The sequence below is a fragment of the Ursus maritimus genome, unplaced genomic scaffold (genome assembly GCF_017311325.1).
Source record: "Ursus maritimus isolate PB19 unplaced genomic scaffold, ASM1731132v1 scaffold_1, whole genome shotgun sequence".
Lineage (NCBI taxonomy): Eukaryota > Metazoa > Chordata > Mammalia > Carnivora > Ursidae > Ursus > Ursus maritimus.
In genome coordinates, this window is record NW_024423343.1 from 11774137 (window position 1) to 11792422 (window position 18286).

General features: G+C 43.8%; 1 protein-coding gene across 1 annotated transcript in view; it reads left to right on the plus strand.

The window, feature by feature from the left end:
• COL4A4 (collagen type IV alpha 4 chain) overlaps positions 1–18286 on the plus strand; it is a 106390-nt gene that overhangs the window by 71884 nt on the left and 16220 nt on the right. The window contains exons 34-42 of the mRNA XM_040639708.1: positions 143–217; positions 4100–4207; positions 4831–4938; positions 10800–10871; positions 12076–12204; positions 12295–12408; positions 13615–13770; positions 16087–16194; positions 17239–17247. Coding sequence (XP_040495642.1) covers positions 143–217; positions 4100–4207; positions 4831–4938; positions 10800–10871; positions 12076–12204; positions 12295–12408; positions 13615–13770; positions 16087–16194; positions 17239–17247 — 879 coding nt within the window. The remainder of the gene's footprint in view (positions 1–142; positions 218–4099; positions 4208–4830; positions 4939–10799; positions 10872–12075; positions 12205–12294; positions 12409–13614; positions 13771–16086; positions 16195–17238; positions 17248–18286) is intronic.

The following is an 18286-nucleotide window of genomic DNA, read 5'->3' on the forward strand; positions in this document are numbered from 1 at the left end:
GAAAAATCCATTTTTTTTTCAAAAACTTTTCTGGAATATTTGAAGACAAACTATAAAGACAAGTATGACAGTTACTAAGTCACATGTATGAAACAAAATTAAGTTCTTTTAATTAATGTTATGTACATTTTATCACTTACAGGAAACAGAGGTGACCCTGCTAGTCAATTCGGCTCACCTGGTCCAAAGGGTGAACCAGGTAGCCCTGGATGTCCAGGTATAGCTACATGTTTTCCTTATTAAAACAAAAAGAATGGGGAGCGACTGGGTGGCTCAATCAGTTGAGTGTCTGCATCTTGGTCTCAGCTCAGGTCTTGATATCAGGGTCATGATTTCGGGCCCCACGTGGGGCTCCATGCTGGGCACTGAGCCTACTTAAAAAGCAAACAAACAAAACAAAATAAAAACTTACTGGAACAATTACTTGATACTCAAAGCTGGCAATAATTATATCAATATTTTCTTCCCCCGTAACACACTAAGATACATCTCAGAAGTGTAAACGTTGCCACCACATCCTTGGCCTTGAAGAACATCAGGATTATGTACCAGGGATTCTCAGTCTTTTTCCACCATGGCTCCCATGACCTATGATATTGACGTCACAATCCACTCCCCTTGGCATGCCCAGATTTTGACATGGTCAAAAAGATTATTGCAAGCAATTTAAAGCTGGACTATTTCACAGTCTCTAGAATTTCACAGTCTCTACATGATACATTAGCAGTTAACCGCTCACACTGACCACAGCCTCAGGTTTTCATTCCAGCCTTTTCCTACTCAAAATCATATGCGAATGCCGGAGAGGAGTGCCATTGCTGAGCTATCACTGAATATCTCATTTACTAAATATTAATTTACTAAAAACCAAACCAAAAAAAAAAAAAAAAAGTAAAGCTTCATCACCAACAATGGATCTAAATTATTCAAAATGGTACTTTGTTTATCAGTGACAGTTGACATGTCATCCCTCAGAATGGATTACAATGTCCCTGTGATCTCTTGCCTTCTGCTCGAGGCTATGGCTGGCTTCAGTACATGACCCACCGTTGATGAAATATAATGCTTTTTAACTTAGCAATTTTAGTTGTAAGAATTTATCTTAAGTCAATTATCAGACAAATGTATAAAGATACATGCACAGGAATATTCATTGCATGGAAAGAACACATGCCATTCACAAATGATAGCTTAAAGCAGTATGCACGATCTCATTCAGCTGGTAGTGGATAGGTTTAGATGGATCCCTTGTAAGTTAAAATATCTCATATTAATAGTGTTGTGCATTTTATTTATTTAAGAGAGAGAGAAAGTGGGAGGAGGGGCAGAGGGAAAGAGAGAGACTCTCAAGCAGACTGCCCATTGGTCACAGAGCCTGACACAGGGCTCAATCCCAGGACGCTGAGATCATGACCTGAGCTGAAATCAAGAGTCAGTCACCCATCTGACTGAGCCACCCAGGTGCCCCTCTTTTTGTGCATTATCTTAAAATTCTCTTTGACAATAGTCACATTTCATTACATACAACAGAGAGAATATCTGAGCAGAAGTATTATCAACAGAGAGAATATCTGAGCAGAAGTATTATCGGAAATTTTTTGTTTGTTTGTTTTTATACCATAAGATTGCTAAAATGGAAGTCCAACAGAAAAACAAGCTATTACAATGGCAAGAACTTTCCGACTCTCTTCCATATCGGTCTTTTACCTCTGACATGGTTAAATTGATTTAGAGAATATAGTATTTTAACCAAAATGTACAGCTGAAGTGTACATTTGGAGGGGAAAATAGTTTTGAGGTTAACATTATGGGGGTTCATAATAAGTACCAGAGTGAGAAAGAAGCCTTAAGAAGGGAAACCAGTGGTTCAAAGTCAACCTCCATTATTACTGTCCATGTGGTCTTGGGCAAGTTGCTTATCATGTTTGAGCTCAGTTTTTTCACCTGTAAATTGGCCTCATGCATAATTACAGGATTGTTCTGAGTATCACATAAGATTCCTTGAGAGCAGTTGGTAAACTGAAAATTCCACCTTTACTGGTATTTTTATGTAAACCATTAAGATAGTAAGATATTATAAGCTGAAACTAGCCCAAAATGGAGGCCTTTGATATTACCTAGTATTTTAAGTGAAAAATTATAAATCTGAGTTATTTTACACTTAGGCCAACTTTTTCAAGAAAATTTGCCTTAGCATAATTTCCCTGGTGTCCTGCAGTTATCACCATTTAAACGGTTCCTTTTCTCACATGCCATAGCTTTAGCTTAAAATTTCTAAATTACATCATATGTTATTCACCAGCATAGAGTTTACCTAAATACACAAGTTCCATTGACTGGGAAAAGCTGCACTGATTGAATTTGAATGAGCCCAACGAGAAGGCATAGAGCTGTTGCCTGTCGCAGGGGGTTTTAAATGATTGTACTGGGTTTAGTTCTACACACACCCCCCCCACCCCCCCTTCAATTCAGTGAGAAAATACGGCAGAGATTAACTCAGAAGCTCTGTTCTTAACACAGGTGCGCCCGGGGAGGCAAGCCTCAGTCTTCCCATTTGGAGATGAGAATAACACTGCCTTACCTTTACTGCAGGAATATTTTCAGGATAAATAAAGTAACACACAGTGAGGCTCATAGCTCTTAAATTCGATCAGGGAACAGGTATAGACTAACACAGGCTTGTTTCATGTGTGTTCTAATAAATAATGACTGTGCCTCCTACCATGGATTTGTAAATCCAAAGCCATATATTTTATTTGCAGATTCAACTGGCTGATTTCAGCACAGGCTGTTGGGTTATCCTGTAAATCTGAATTGTATTATAGTGATACATTGTAAATAAACATGGGAAATAGTCATCTTCTTGAGTAATCAAAGCAATGTAACCAAAGGCAGTCTGAGTTACTCTTTCCTTCTTACTGAATTAGCAGGAAGACAAACCAACAATCTCGCAAGTCCCCAGTGAGCATAGGGCATGCGCTTACAACTGCTGTAGCCAGTTAGACGCAGTGTTGTGAGGTAGGGCAGCACTTCCCCGAACCATCGGACCACCTCTGTCAAGAACAGAATGGTCTGTTCTGAAAGACTAAACAGCAGCTGAACTGTCCTCTTCAGCAAGTCTTTGTCCTGAGAAAGAGACCATAGTTGATTTGTTTTCTTTAACTTAAGGGTTGTAGCCACCAGATGCCATGTGTGTTTCTGGAATGAGAGCCAGTGTGGACAAACCAGCTGTGAAGGACATTAATGGCACAAGTGGGGGAACTCAAGCATGGAATGAGTGCGAGATGATATTAACGATTGGTATTAATTTTCTTGGCTATGGTGTTGTTATTTTGGCCAGGAAGGAAAATGGTTTTTTCAGGCATACCTCCTGAAGTTTTTAGGGATGGAATTCCATGATGCCTGTGATTTACTTTAAAATACTTCAGCAGTTTAAAATGCATAAAATGAACCAAAATATACTATGTTACCTAGAAAGTCTATTCCTAGGAATTTTTCCTAAGGAAATAAATTGACAAAAATGCATCAAAAATGTATAAAGATCATTATGCTGAACAGCAATGAGAAATAACTTGAATGGCTCATAGTAAGACAAAATTAGGTTAATTAATTTAATTAAGATTAACTCAATAAGCTATCATTTCAAAACATTTCAAAACAACAATTAGAGGGGCACCTGGGTGGCTCAGTCAGTTAAACATCTGACTCTTAGTCTCAGCTCAGGCCTTGATCTCAGGGTCATGACTTCAAGCCCTGTGTTGGGCTCCATGCTGGTTATGGAGCCTACTTTAATAATAATAATAATTAGGAAAATAGCAGATTTGGAAAATTACTTATAACACAATGCTGATTTAAAAATCAGAATATAAAATTGTGAGTCTTATTTGCACATTGTTACACACATGAGAAATTGTATTAGGGTGGTAGCATTAAAGGTGTTTTGTTTTCAATTCTTCCTTAGTGTTATCTTTTCAATAGAAAGATTGTAAACAAGTACTAATAGAAAAGAATGTCAGGTGCTGAAGTTGGAGGTTTTACAGATGCACTGGCTCAAAGACCAATCCACAATTACTCAGATGTTTGATTCTTCTTTCTTTAGGACATCTCGGAGTACCCGGGGAGCAGGGCTTTCCCGGTGTTCAAGGGCCCACAGGACCACCCGGAAGGCCAGGCCTACCTGGTGCCTCTGGACCACCAGGGTGTCCAGGTATTTTGAAAGGGGCCTGGAAACTTCCAGGGCACTCATCTACCTTCTAGTGGATCAGAAAGAGCCAATCTTCCCTTACACCCAGTTTCAGATGGGATTCTGCCCCTTCCCAGACCTGTGACTTTGGACAAGTCACTCACACTCACCTGTTCCTCATCCGTAGGGTGGAGCTAGTCCAGTCCCACGGGGTTGGTCTGGGCGTAAACCAAGCCAACACCTGTTAAGAGCCTAGCAAGGTGCCAGGCACAAAGTGATGGGCTGACAGATAAAAGCTCCTTTCCATCCCTCCGTAATCCCCCTGCCATTCAGATTCTGGTTTTCTTTTCTCCTTTAGGCTTAAGGCACGTATCACATTGACAACACACATTTTAATGGCTCCTCCTCTTGCTGATTCAGAATATAGTGAAAGTTTAAAATTATAAACGGCAACTGTAATCATACCAAAGTGATTTGCTCCATCTGAGGTTAAGTGTAATTTTCTCTCTAGAGTCAGGAGGTCTAGGGGAAAAAAGTGGTAAGACAATGTTCCCAGTTGCCCATCTGTGAAGAGCAGAGATGACCTTCCCCGTTAAGGTGACTCATATCTCATCTCGGTGTCTGCAGAACTTCCCTCTCATCCTCAGGTAATCAAGGGGTGCCTGGGCTGCAGGGACCTCCAGGAGAAACGGGGGATCTCGGGTCAAGAGGCATGATGGGAGATCCAGGGACACCAGGTCTTCCGGGAATAAAAGGTAAGTGGAAAGGAAGCCCGACCCATGAGGGGTGCTGAGTGATGCCGCTCCTGGCCACGGCTCCTTCCTCTTTCCCACAGATGCCCATTAGCTCCTCCCTCTTCTTTCTCACTCAGAGCTTCAGGCAGGGCATTGAGGCTCTCTGCCTGCCTTCTACCAGAATGATGGCACTGACATCTTTGAGAACATTTCCCCCAACTGTTTTCTGTAACGTTCGGGCCTCTTCACTTATTCTCTCCTTAGATAGTTAAGCTCCTATTATGTTCTAGATTGTGGGTTAGACACTGGGTGTACAATTCTGAAGAGAATAGACATTGTTCCTGCCTTCACGGATCTCACAGTGTAGTCAGGGAGATGTATTAAAAACATTCGTGTAAATAAATCTACATTTACCAATTGTGATATGTGGAAGGAAAAGAATAAACATGCTATGGAGAAAGAGTTACCAATATTGTTTATCTTTATTAGATAAAGAAACTTTTTTTCCTGGTTGAATTTTTGGTCTTTATGGGTAATAGTAAACTGGTTATAAGTTTGGTTACAATAACACCATATATCCTACCATACGTCCTATTTATTTGTTATTAACAAAGCTTCATGCCCCTCCATTCCTCCATGGTACTTACTCCTTTTCAGTCCATTTCTTCCATTTTAGAAAAAAAAAATGTTTTGCCTGGGTACTTTGTGTACAATTCCAGCATAGCACCTATGTCCTATACATGTGTATGTTTAGAGGTCTTCCTCACCAAGTAGAATATGATTTTTATATCCTTGGAACCCAGCGGATACCCAGTAAGTCTACTGGATGGTTATGGTATTTTTAAATTTGTGAATAAATTTATAAATAGAGGCCTGGACAAATAGAAGGAAGGACAACCGAGCTAGTAGCTATGAAGTTGAGGGTCTTCGCTTGAATAAGCAGATAAAGGTCAAGCTTTACTTGTTAGATTTCTATAACTAAGCTCCTCTCTCTCCTCCTTCCTCCCCTTAGCTTCTACTAGTTGACTCATCCCTGTACTAAATTTTGGTCAAATGGAAATTAACTCCATTCAGAAGAGTTGGAAACCCCCCCCACTTTGGGCGTAATTGTTTTATTGTTTTGAATATCCAAATTAAAATTTTCCACACTTTCATCTCTTCCCTCACCAAATAGCTTTCAAATACTGTTTGTCTTCCAACATGCAGTGGTGTGGTATGTATTACCTGGTACAATTCTGCAGAGAGGGAGGTCCTTTATTTTGGAGAGCTGGTACCTTATGTATTTCCATGTAGCCAAATATCATTTGGCTTCTGGTTCCCATAACTAAACATGACATCTTTGTACTGTTCTTCTCCGTCTTCAATAGCATTTAATGCAAAGTCCAGGGATTTGTGCTGAATTTAGGATCTCAAGCAATGTCATAAATTTTTTTGAGTTAAAAGTTGATCTAACGATTGTGGCTGTTTGCTGTCCCGGGAAGCCCCATAGCCCCTGTGGGGTGTCCTCTGACACTTTTTTGAGTGTCTAGAAGATGAAATTGGTGAAAACCCAAAAGAATACATTTCCATTATTAACCACTCCTACTGCATTTCCCCTCCATCTCACCCTCCTAGTTTAATAAAAATAGCAAGGATTTTCAAACTTCCCAGTGCCATAACAATAGCCACTCAGTTTGACTAAAATGACCAGGCTGAGGTTACTACTGTTGATTTGTCCTGCTCTTGAATTAGTTTGCATTTATCACACAATTGCACTATGATATGTTATGAAAAAACTAATAGCCAATGACGTTGACTGCGTAACAGAATTAGTCAAAAAATAATCTCCAACCACACAGAGTTCTGCACTATAAAGTAATGAGTTTGTCAAGAGAAGGTGAGGAAATGAGTCTGTCAACCCAAATATTCCCCCCAGCATACAGATGGATGCCGTAGTCTGCTTCCTGGCCAGGCAGCGACACCGTTTCTCTGCAAACAGCCCAATGAATGACCGGTCTCTAAACACCAAACCAAACCAAACCAAACCAAACCCTGAATATATTCCTAAAAATGAAACCATCCAAAGTATAAATCCATTGTTGCAGTTTATCCTGCTGATATAAAAATGAACCGCACTCCAGCAGAAACACTTTGATCTGAGAAACTAAATATTTGAAGTATGTTCTAAATAAGTCAAGGGGACTGATTTTCTTGTTTGAACAAACCAGCTGTTGAACTCCGAAGCTGTTTGCTCTGCTGGAACGGGCCATATGGATTCTGAGTCCTGCCTGTATTCAGGCAGATTTAACCTCTAACTTAAACATATGCTAAAAATGGCTTGATTTGTAGATTTAAATGTTCAAGCACATATGCCCTCTAAAGGGAAGACACTCTGTTCCTTTGGGTGTTCATGAGATTGGAATAATGAAAACCTGAAGACAGCTATCTGCTCCATGACAACAACTGTAAAGATATGGAGTGGGTTGTCTTGGCTGGTGGCAAGCAAAATGTTTCCTCAGAAAAAAAGCCACCTCGAAATGTCTTTTATCTGGAAAGAAATACCATGCATGTTACAGCTGTGGAAATCATGGGAATGTTCTCCCCCCTTCTCTACGGAGGGGGGGTGTCCCTTCCGGCCCTGCCCCCACAGCACTTACCACTCCTGAAGTAATTGCCCATTTGTTCTGTCAGGTCAGGGACTGCTTCTCTCGTGCTCTCCATTGTCTTGTCAGCAGCTGTCACCGAGTACATTTGGGACTGGAAACTCCGGGGTTTGGGAGACCATGTCTTTATGCTCTTGTGCCTCTCCTCAGTTGGCACTTCTCTAGTTTCTGAACTAAAAAGCATATATATTTTATTTCAGAATCTGTTTTGTTACATTTTCAAATGTGCTTGACCATTACCTGTAGTTATTTGGGTCCCTTTCCCATCGGCTTTCACGTTCGGGTGACCAGATGTCTGGGTTTGCCTGGGACGAAGGGGTGTGTCCGGATGCCAGAACTGGGCAAGCCCCCCCCCCCAGGGATGAGGTGGTCACCCCATTAAAAGTATAAACCTGAACAAAGGCCACCTGGGATAGAGTAGCATTTTCAGGCTTTAGAACAAGAGAAATCCTCAGTAAGAACCCAGTCTCTGAGTGGGCTGGCTAATCGGGAAGGAGGCTGTGATTCCCATTAGGGCTGGAGCAAGAGGTTGGAGTCTCTGATGGTGGGGAGGGCGCCCCAGCCCATGAGCATAGGGAGGTGCAGCCTTATGTGAAGGGTGTTAAGCAGGAGGACGGCCAGAGAGGTGAATAAAAAATCCTCATTACCAAGGAATGTGCTTTGTGAGCCTAATCGCCTCTCATCTGCACTGTATATATTTTATGCATGAACAACTTTCTGATTTAGAGATGGGATTGATAAAAAGCTTTCAGTAAAAAGGAAAAATTGCCCTTAAAATCCTACCCAGATATAGCTGCATTCAATTTAGAAAGATAACATTGGGTCAGATAAGGGTCGGCCAGTTCAACAATGGTGAGGGGCCGGGCCTGTGACAGCCCAGGATCTGGATGCGTTGATGGGACAATGGAGAGTTGGCAGAAGCTGAGACATTCCACCCCAGCTAAGTCCCCCAAGCCATCAATCTTGGTGGCTTCAGCTGGAGATCAAAACACATTGAAATAGCAAAGTGTTCTCAAAAAATTTATTATCATTTCAGATAGATTGCAATAAATATCCGGATTTGGCAGATGAAGAAGGTCTGTGTGTTCTTTTGGTGCAAACTTGAAACGTTGGCTCATTAAGAGGAAGAGGATTGAAAAATAAACTCAGCCAGGACTGTGAAAAGTGGTTAGGAAATCAGAGCTTTAGGAAAAATAAGGGTCCATCTTGGGGGGGGGGGGTTGGGGATGAGAGAATATGGCTCATTTGCACCAATCTAAAGTTTGAGTTTAAAATAGAATAACTGTCCATTTCAAGGACTCAGAATAAATAGAGTGGAACTAGCTAAGTGTTCCCTCTTTTAATAAGAAGCCCACAGAGGACTTGCATTAATGAGTAGAGAATAATTAGCACCTAAATTATTTATACACAAATGTATGCCTCTAACTTCTCCAAATCTTATTCCTCCCATAAATCTTTTTTTTTTTTAAAGATTTTATTTATTTATTTGACAGAGAGAGAGACAGCCAGCGAGAGAGGGAACACAAGCAGGGGGAGTGGGAGAGGAGGAAGCAGGCTCCCAGCGGAGGAGCCCGATGCGGGGCTCAATCCCAGAACACTGGGATCACGCCCTGAGCCGAAGGCAGACGCTTAACGACTGAGCCACCCGGGCACCCCTATTCCTCCCATAAATCTATCAAAGAAGTGTAACATGCAAATAGAGGTTGTACCCCCTCCTTCCGACAGCTTTCTCTCCACCCATTCATGCCCCAGCCCTCCCTGTGGCACATTTTCTCATTCATTCATTCATTCATTCATTCATTCATTCATGCTTCCACTCACCCATTCAACCAACACTTGTTGAACACCAGCTGTGTGTCAGGAGACATCCTAAATGCGGGCATGGGATGACTAATAAGACCCGATCTTGCACTCAAGTAATTTACCCAAAGTAATCCAGTCACCCAGAGACTTGCATGTTGCATGGCGTGGGACAGACACCAGCAAAAGGGCATTGAGGGAGCTCTATGCAGGCACCGTGGGGTAGCTGAGGGCTGTTTGACGTGTGCTAGGGCGTTACAATTGCAAATGACAGGGATGTGGTCCTAACCTGAGTGATGGGCTGGCTGGCTCTCAGCCTTTGATGAAGATCCACCGATGAATTTGGAAGGTCACCAGGTTTGGCCAGGGGCTGAGGAGAAGATTCTTTCCCCCCAAGTCAATGAGACAAGACATGTACGAATCACCTGGCGGAGGGCTCAACTCCCAGAAATATTCTGTACGTATCAGTTGTCTGCCTTCTTCCCTTCCTCCCTCACTCCTTCCCCTCTGTCCCTTGTTTCCTTCCTCTATCCCTCCCTATAAATCTATACACTTATGTAAGTATCTATATAATATAAATGTATTATAGATACTTTAAGCATTTATATATTAATGAATCTATAGATTTATAGGTACTCAGTGTTCAGTGACAACTTACGTATAGTCAGGCTGGCTGATATCTCCTCGGAGATATCACGGACGCCTGGCAGAAAGAGATCATACCTAATTACAGAGACTGGAGTTTTCACTGATCGTTATGAAATAAATTTAGTTTCAGTAAAGAGGTATCAGGGTGGTTCATTTTGAAAGAAGTAGTGGTAAAGAAATGGTGCCAACCAAACTTGTCCTGCAAGCTTCTTCTTTCTGAGTAGCATGGACTTGAAGAGAAGTTAGGTAGGTCATATATTCCCTAGTTTGCCACAGACCCCACCTGTCCTTATTGTCTTACTACCTTTACCCAATTAGATCCTGAAGAAATTAGTATCTACAGACCATGGTGAAGTAATAGGTCCTGAGCCTGGGAGGAAGGAGGCCTGGGTTTGCTCCGGTCCAATCTCTTGTCTCTCTCATCTAGGATCAGTTCATTGTTGTAGAGCCTAAGGTCCCTTCCTACACCAAGATTCAGTAATGCTAGACTGCATCTGGATAGAGAGGGAGATGTCCACCATATGGTCATAAACCAAGAGCAGTATGTTAAAACCAAAGAAATGTATTAAGCTGTCTTATAGAAAATGTCCATCAAATGAATGTGTTAAGACCCACTGGCATGGATTTAGCCTTGATAGCGACATCTAGACAGTGCGACCTCACGGCTCCCGCCTGGAGAATCTGTCGGTGGCCATCAGTGAATCGTCCCCCAGGTGGTGCCCTTGCCTGGTGGCTGGTGAACTTCAACACTGGGTCTTCCCTGGTGAGTCACAGGCCTGTGATGTGTTTCAGGTCCCTCCGGGTCGCCCGGTCTGAACGGCTTACATGGTTTAAAGGGTCAGAAGGGAGCCAAAGGCGCTTCAGGTAAGAGAAAATCCTTTGCAAGAGATGGAACCGCAGTCAGCAGACTGTGAGATACTGCTGGCATTCCTCCACTGCACACGATCTGGGGAGGCGAACTAAGAAGCTGGCTTAGCTGAGAGACACAGTATTGCGCTATGATTAGTAGTGAAGACGACTTCTCTAAAAGGGACCCCTGAGAAACCCCAGTTTAAGAAAGAAAGGTTGGCTAACAGTGACTTTTGTTGATGTCGCTTGGGACGATCTACTGAAAATATTCTGAGTAATTGCTTAGGTGGAACTCAATTTTTAAATGTTACAAATAACAAATGGGAGATTTTTTCTTTGGGTATTAAGTGTAGCGATGGCGAGTACGACCACGTGGGTCTAATGAGTACTTTCCGCACCCCCGATAGGCTGCAGCTAAAACAAGTCCCCTGGGCACCATGCCTTGATCTTTGCTACCCCGAATGGGCTCACCGTCAACAGGGCATTTGAGCTCGTTCTGGTGTCTTAATGTAGTGCCCGGTTGTTGCTTTAGCGTCTCAGAAAAACAGCTCACAGTCAGACAAGGCGGCTGGATCAGACACGGAGGTTTGAGGGTCCTTGGGCAGAGGGTTGGATCGTCACACCACCGGGTTGGACGCCGTTGCTGGGACAGAGACAGAACCTTGATACAGTGTGGAAGGCCAAGAATTAATTTAGGTCACATAGGATTCATTTTGGCTCCTCCAAATAGTCTGATAAAATATGTGCCTCACCCAAGAAACCAATGGCATTGTCCCTTTTCAGTGTGGAACGCCACAGTGTTGCTATTTACATGCTAGTTTCCACCTTACATTTCAAACCAGTGTGCTCCCAATTCCCTATGGCTGGCTCTCATTTGGTTTCGCTCTTGCTGGGGTGGAGGTCAGAGCATTGATCTGCTGTTGTTTTTTTTGTTTTTTGGGTTTTTTTTTTTTTTTGGTTTTCTTTTAACTTGGGAAATAACCATAAAATAAGCCTATGGCCGACCTGTGGCCGTCCCTGTGATGGGGCGTAAGAGGGTACGTGACAACCGACCCACGAGAGTCTGCAGCCTTGCCAGCCACCAGTGCAGCAGGTCTGGTCAGTCCCAGCACAACCCGCTGAGTCCCTGTCACCCCGTCCGGAAGGAGTTCTTTTCCAGGAGCCTCAATAGGGACAAACAGGGAGAAGACGTAGTACTAATGCTGTTTGCCTTGCCAAGGTCTGCACGAAGTGGGCCCACCTGGTCCAGTGGGCATACCTGGGCTGAAAGGAGAGACGGGAGACCCTGGGAGCCCGGGAATTTCTCCCCCAGGCCTTTCTGGAGAAAGAGGTCCCCCCGGTCCCCCAGGTAAGAAGCAGCATGCCTTGCCCCTCTTAATAACTAAATCAAAACCTTCCAAGTGTGACAAGGCTGACATCCGAACACGTCCCTCCTCAGGGAGACCTGGATCACCTGGTCCTGCAGGTGCCGCAGGAAGAGCTCCTGAAGGGGACGTTCCTGACCCAGGTCCACCCGGAGATCAGGGACCTCCTGGCCCCGATGGTCCAAGAGGTATGAGAAAATCCTGGGAAAGCATGGTGACACTCCCTTCCTTAGACGCTGCCAGCTCTGGAGGGACATAGGACCAGAGAATGGCAGAGTTGAAGCCCTTTGGCAGCCCCATCAGTCTGGCAGATGGAAAAGGCAGGAGTTGGGCAGTGCCGGGCCATTAGGACCAGGCCCTGGCCGGAGCTGTCCCTCACCAGCTCTCTGGGTACACGCTCTGACTCTGCGGGCCTCTCCCGGCGCCGGCGCCAGCGTGATGCTGAGCACAGGGGGGGCAGAAGCATCCAGCAGGAGGGAATCTCACGCTGCCTGTGGGTCCCCAGCACCTGCCATGTGAACCACCGCCCCTGGCCAGCGTGACCGTGCCTGGGCCTGGCACACACAGCAACAGAGTCTCTGCAAGCGTTGCTCGCAGTGCATGTTGTTCCTCTCGGCACGTGGCAGGGACCAAGTCCAGCAAGGCAGTATTTCACGGAGTAGGGTCTGACCGGAGCCGCCTGGGGCCTGGGGACAAGAGCGTTGGCGCCATGGGCTTTTGCAAAGTGCCGACAATCCTGTCCCTAATAGCTCCCAGAGCTCCTTCAGACAGCTCCAGCCCACTGCCTTCATGTCTTCAGGATTTAGACAGGATGGGCTAAAAGAGTATGTGATTCTATTTGACGCTGAGAAAAATTAAAATGCTCAAAAATACGCTAGGCAGTGTAGGAGCTAAGTAGGAGTAGAATTTGGACTCACTTTCTGGGTGTAGACACCTGTCTTCAATTAGGATTAAAAACATTTAATTGAGTGAATATTCCTTTTCCATCAGCCAGGTTTTTCTCAAAAGCCTGTCATCTATGGGTCTGTCTGTTTGCCCATCTGTCCTCCTGTCCATCCATCCATCCTTCTAGCTATCATATTAAAGCGGTGGGATGACAATGCAAAGAAAAGCCATAAAGCCCTGCTTCCAAAAGGACCGGCTTGGAAGGGAAAGAAGGCTTTCCTCAGGCTCATTTGTCTGACGGTTACTAACGGACCATTTACACCATCTCCCAGCTTGGGGCTCCATGAGACAACCCCTGTTTCGCTTCTGACATAATTGACTTTTTTATTCTTCTCATTCCCTCCATCTCTTGCTTGCATTCAGTTACTTTTCTTAAGAAGCTCTCAGGCTGCCTACAGTCACATTTCTCTTTGTCTGAATGAAGCTATTTGCCTCCTCCCTGTGGTCAGGAGCACCTGGGCCCCAAGGCCCTCCTGGGAGTGTTGACCTTCTGAAAGGGGAACCAGGAGACTGTGGTCTGCCGGGGCCTCCAGGTACCCCGGGCCCACCCGGGCCTCCAGGACGCAAAGGCTTCCCAGGATGTGATGGAAAAGACGGCCAGAAAGGTAGGAATGCAGGTGGTTCCTTAAGTAGTGCATGAAGGCTTTTGTTATCTTGCCCTTCAGGGTCTGGGGTTCTGCTCCCCGGGGAGGTAACTTTATTTCCTATGGATGTAGTCACTGTGTTTCCAAAGTGTCCCGACTTTCCCAAAGAGTCTTAAGGTTTGGGTAACAGCTGGACAAGTAAGAAGAAATCCAAGTTCATCTTCAGACCCTACTAACATACTTGATAATCTTCTAGAGCAGAACTGAACAACAGAAATATAATACAGGGGCACCTGGGTGGCGCAGTCGTTAAGCGTCTGCCTTCGGCTCAGGGCGTGATCCCGGCGTTCCGGGATTGAGTCCCACATCAGGCTCCTCCACTGGGAGCCTGCTTCTTCCTCTCCCACTCCCCCTGCTTGTGTTCCCTCTCTCGCTGGCTGTCTCTCTCTCACATAAATAAATAAAATCTTAAAAAAAAAAAAAAGAAATATAATACAAGCTACACGTGTAATGAAAAGGCATGGTAAACACATTTTAAAAAGTAAAAAATGAGCAAAATGAACTTTCATATTTCTTTTAACAATATATTCAAATATTATTGCTTTAGCATATCATCATTGGTATAAATTATCAATGCAACAATCAGGGCCGTCTGTACAAACTACTTCCTCTCCCAGCTAAGACGCTCTCCTCCCCAGCTTTGAAGTCTGGTGCGTGTTTCATGCGTATAGGACAAGCCAGTTTGGACACGCCAATTTCAACTGTTCAGTAGCCACATGTGGTTGGTGGCTTCCGTATTGGACAGTTTGGTTTTAGACTGCTGACCTTGCTCTTTTATATTCATGAGAGAGTCTCCATTATTGAATTCCCCTGCTATTTAAAGCTAAAATATATTTTTTAAATTCACTTTTACCTAACTGCTAATATTTGGGGATGTTAGTCTTTGGTCACCAGGTTTCAGAGAATTATTCAGTTCATAGAACTTTTTCATTGAAAAGGAACCAGTAATCGTTATCCATCTTAACTCCCTTTTGGCATAGATAAGGAAGCTGGATAGAGAGGCAACTGTCAAAGTCAGCCCAATAACTGGCACCCTGCCTGACTTCTGAACTGAATGTAAAATAAAGCAAAAGATTAGGACAAAATTGAAGATCAAAATTACCATGAGGCTGCCATGAATACAGTGCAAATGGCATCCCTGTAATGGTGCAGTACACAACCTGCACAACAGTACACAGCAACCCTCTTCAACTTTATTAGAAATAAAATCAATTGTAGAGAATGTGGCTTTTATCTGCAGGTATGTGGGCTTCCAGTTAGGGAATCCCATAATTGGATAAACATGCTAGCATGCTAGTCACCAAAAGGAACCTGTTCCTTTCCCAAATAAGACATTTCTTCTTCCCATTTGCTCCTCTAGAGAATGAACCTCTACCTGGAAATATTCTTCAGGATGGGGAAAATAGTATGCAGTATAAATAACAGTGACCAACAAAAGGAAATACAAGGACTTAGAAATATTGATGAAACCACTAAGCATGCTTCTTAACTCCCATTCCAGTGGGCATATGGTCCAAAGAGGGTTTAACTGTGGAAAGGAGGAGGGAGTTTCTTCAGTTTACCTTTTCAGACTTAAACAGTGGGAAATATTTGATCCATTCAAAAACATTTGTTAGGTACCTACAGGAGTATAACCGTGAGCAGGATTAAACTGTCCCCACTCCTGCTCAGTGCAGAGTTTCATTGGGGCAGACAGACACTCACACTAAAGGATCCATCAGTATAAACTGAGCAGGTGCTCTGAGTAAGGGCCCCTCTTCCACGACAGCACATCGAGAGCAAGTGGAGTTGGGCTGGGGTCCCAGACAGGGCTTCCCTGAGGACGTGAGGCTTGCCGGGCGCAGAAGAAGAGAAGGAACCGCATGCTCGAGGCGCTGAGTGGCTGGCGGGGCTGACACGGGGGATTGTGAGGAAGAGAGGCCAGAGCCCAGGGCCAGGACGCACGTCGTCCCACATGGCCGAGCACCGTCCCCTATTTTCCCTTCACTTCCAGTCCTCTGTCTCCAGAGAAAGTTCAGGATGACAGAGCTTTTCATTCCATTTAGTCTCGTCTTGATCACGAGACCATTTTCCTTACTCCGTTTGACGGACTCTCGTGTTTCCTTCAGACAGAGACAGCTCTTCTCAGCTTTACTGAGAAGAAAAAGTGAGAGGCTCGTCTGGATTCCCGCCTTTGCCCTGAGCTCTGTTGGGGTGAATCTCTGAGTTCAGTCCACCTGACTGCCGTCGTCTTGATTTCGATCCATTCCTGTGTCCCCGTCTTTATGTTCCCTTTAGGACCAATAGGATTCCCGGGGCTGCAGGGGCCACAAGGACTTCCTGGCCCCCCTGGGGAGAAGGGTTTACCTGGCATTCCAGGCAGACAGGGGCACCCCGGTCTTCCAGGTAAGCTCCTAATGCCTGCTGATCTCACCCAGCAGCCTACAGACGGCCTTTTGTTTCAACATTTACCGTGAGGGTCGGCTTGAAGCACGTAATTATTCTGAAATTGCCTGCAATTGCTCACGAGTTAAGCTGCATTTATTTCAGGCCTCACTACACAATCTTATGTTTGGTAAACTAATATTTATTATTAGATGGAGTAAGTTTGCAAATTAGGAGTTGATTTTACAGACAACATTTCTAAGTTAAATAAATCTGTGTTCCCTCACACAAGAGGCAAAGACTGATTTGATTACTGTATGGGAGGACCGTACTCATGTCTCTCCCTGAATTCCCATGGATTTTCCTAGATGTTTATTTAACTTTTTCTGTAAAATACATTAGTTCCTACAAAGACGAAAAGGCTATTCAATTTAAGCTCAGTCGACAACATGTTTTCAACGTAGGGTCAGAATAGGCCAAGGAAGAGCTGGAAGGGCAAGCAGACATGCGTATTTGAGATCTGCAGAAGTCATATCTTTTGAGATCCTAAACCAATCTTATGGTAATGTGGTGTCCGTTCGGAATACCTTACAATCCCTAAATTAGCTCTGTAGTCCGAAGACTGAATAGATCGCACTGCTTTACGACGGACCTCAGAACAAGATGACAAACAGCTCATCCTTGGGTCCATCTCCTATCCTATAACACTTGGCCAAATAATATGAAGCCTGCCAACAAACAGAATTTCTACGTATGTTAAATTAGGGCATATTTCCTGTAAGAAATCAACTCATTTTATATGGTGCAAGAGAGCTTCATTTCACGTCTTTCTAGACGTGCAAGCTCGATGACTAAATCATAGCTGCTCTTGTCAGTAACACAGATTGGACTTCGTTATGTCAATAAGATGCTGTCATTCTGCGTATCATTGATGCCGTCCTCAAGTTATTATGTATATTCTCAAATAACCCATTTCGCTTTTGTCCTAACTGACAAATTTAAAATCTCTTTCCATTGCATGAAAATCGTTGCGTGGCTTCACCTTTTGACTTTGGACCTCTCCAGGTTCCAGAGGTAAGCGCTGCTATAAAATTGGTAATTTCCTCTAAATCTGGCTTCTACTTATTTCCATACTGGCCTTTTCACTGTACTTGTGAGTTACACTTTGTCACGTTTTCATAGATGGGGTGCTGTGATTACATGAGGCGTCAGTGCCTCCGCTGCCTCATTACGGATATGGTAACCCCATATTAGAGCGTCCTAAAGCCGAGTCTCTTATAGGTTGTCAAGGCGGAGTCGACACTCAGCTTACGTAATTTCAATTCAGGCAGAGTGTGAGTGCTTCCTCTGTCAAATGCTACAGTACAAACCCATGTAAGTTTCTTTTATAAATTCTACAATATAAATACATAGACCATCCCAAAAATAAGTAGTATCAACAACATGAAAAGATGGGTCCTTCACACCTAGTAAGGGGCTATGACAAGGTTTTCCCATATCATCCAAGTCCATTTCCAAGGAGCAAATTTCTTTGTGTGTTACCGTGAAAATGCTGTTATTCTTTTCAACTACGTGTTCACCACAGTGCAGAAACAACATATTATTTCGTGTCTGGGGTTTTCAAAGAGACTCAAAAGAGTTTCATAAAAGAAGGAAAGAAACACATGGAGTGCATGCATTTGTTCTTTCCAGGCATCCTCTTATTAACCTTAGTGAAAACTTGCCCTGAATGCAGGGTGCTTACACAAGAGACACTTTGGCCCCTGCCATTCAGCTTCTCGTTTATTAAAAAGTGAAGAAAAGCAAAATCAGAATTTAAAAAGAATCCTGCTATTTTTAATGTTTATATTTAAAAATTACAGCTTCGGGACGCCTGGGTGGCTCAGTCAGTTCAGCGGCTGCCTTCAGCTTAGGTCATGATCCCAGGGTCCTGGGATCAAGTCCTGCATGGGGCTCCTCGCTCAGTGGGGAGCCTAGTTCTTCCTCTGCCTGCCGCTCCCCTTGCTTAAGCGTGCTCTCTCTCTCTCTGACAAATAAATTAAATTTTTTTAAATAAAAATTATAGTTTCATATTTAATATTTCCACTTCCGTCCTTTTAGTGTCTCTCTGTGT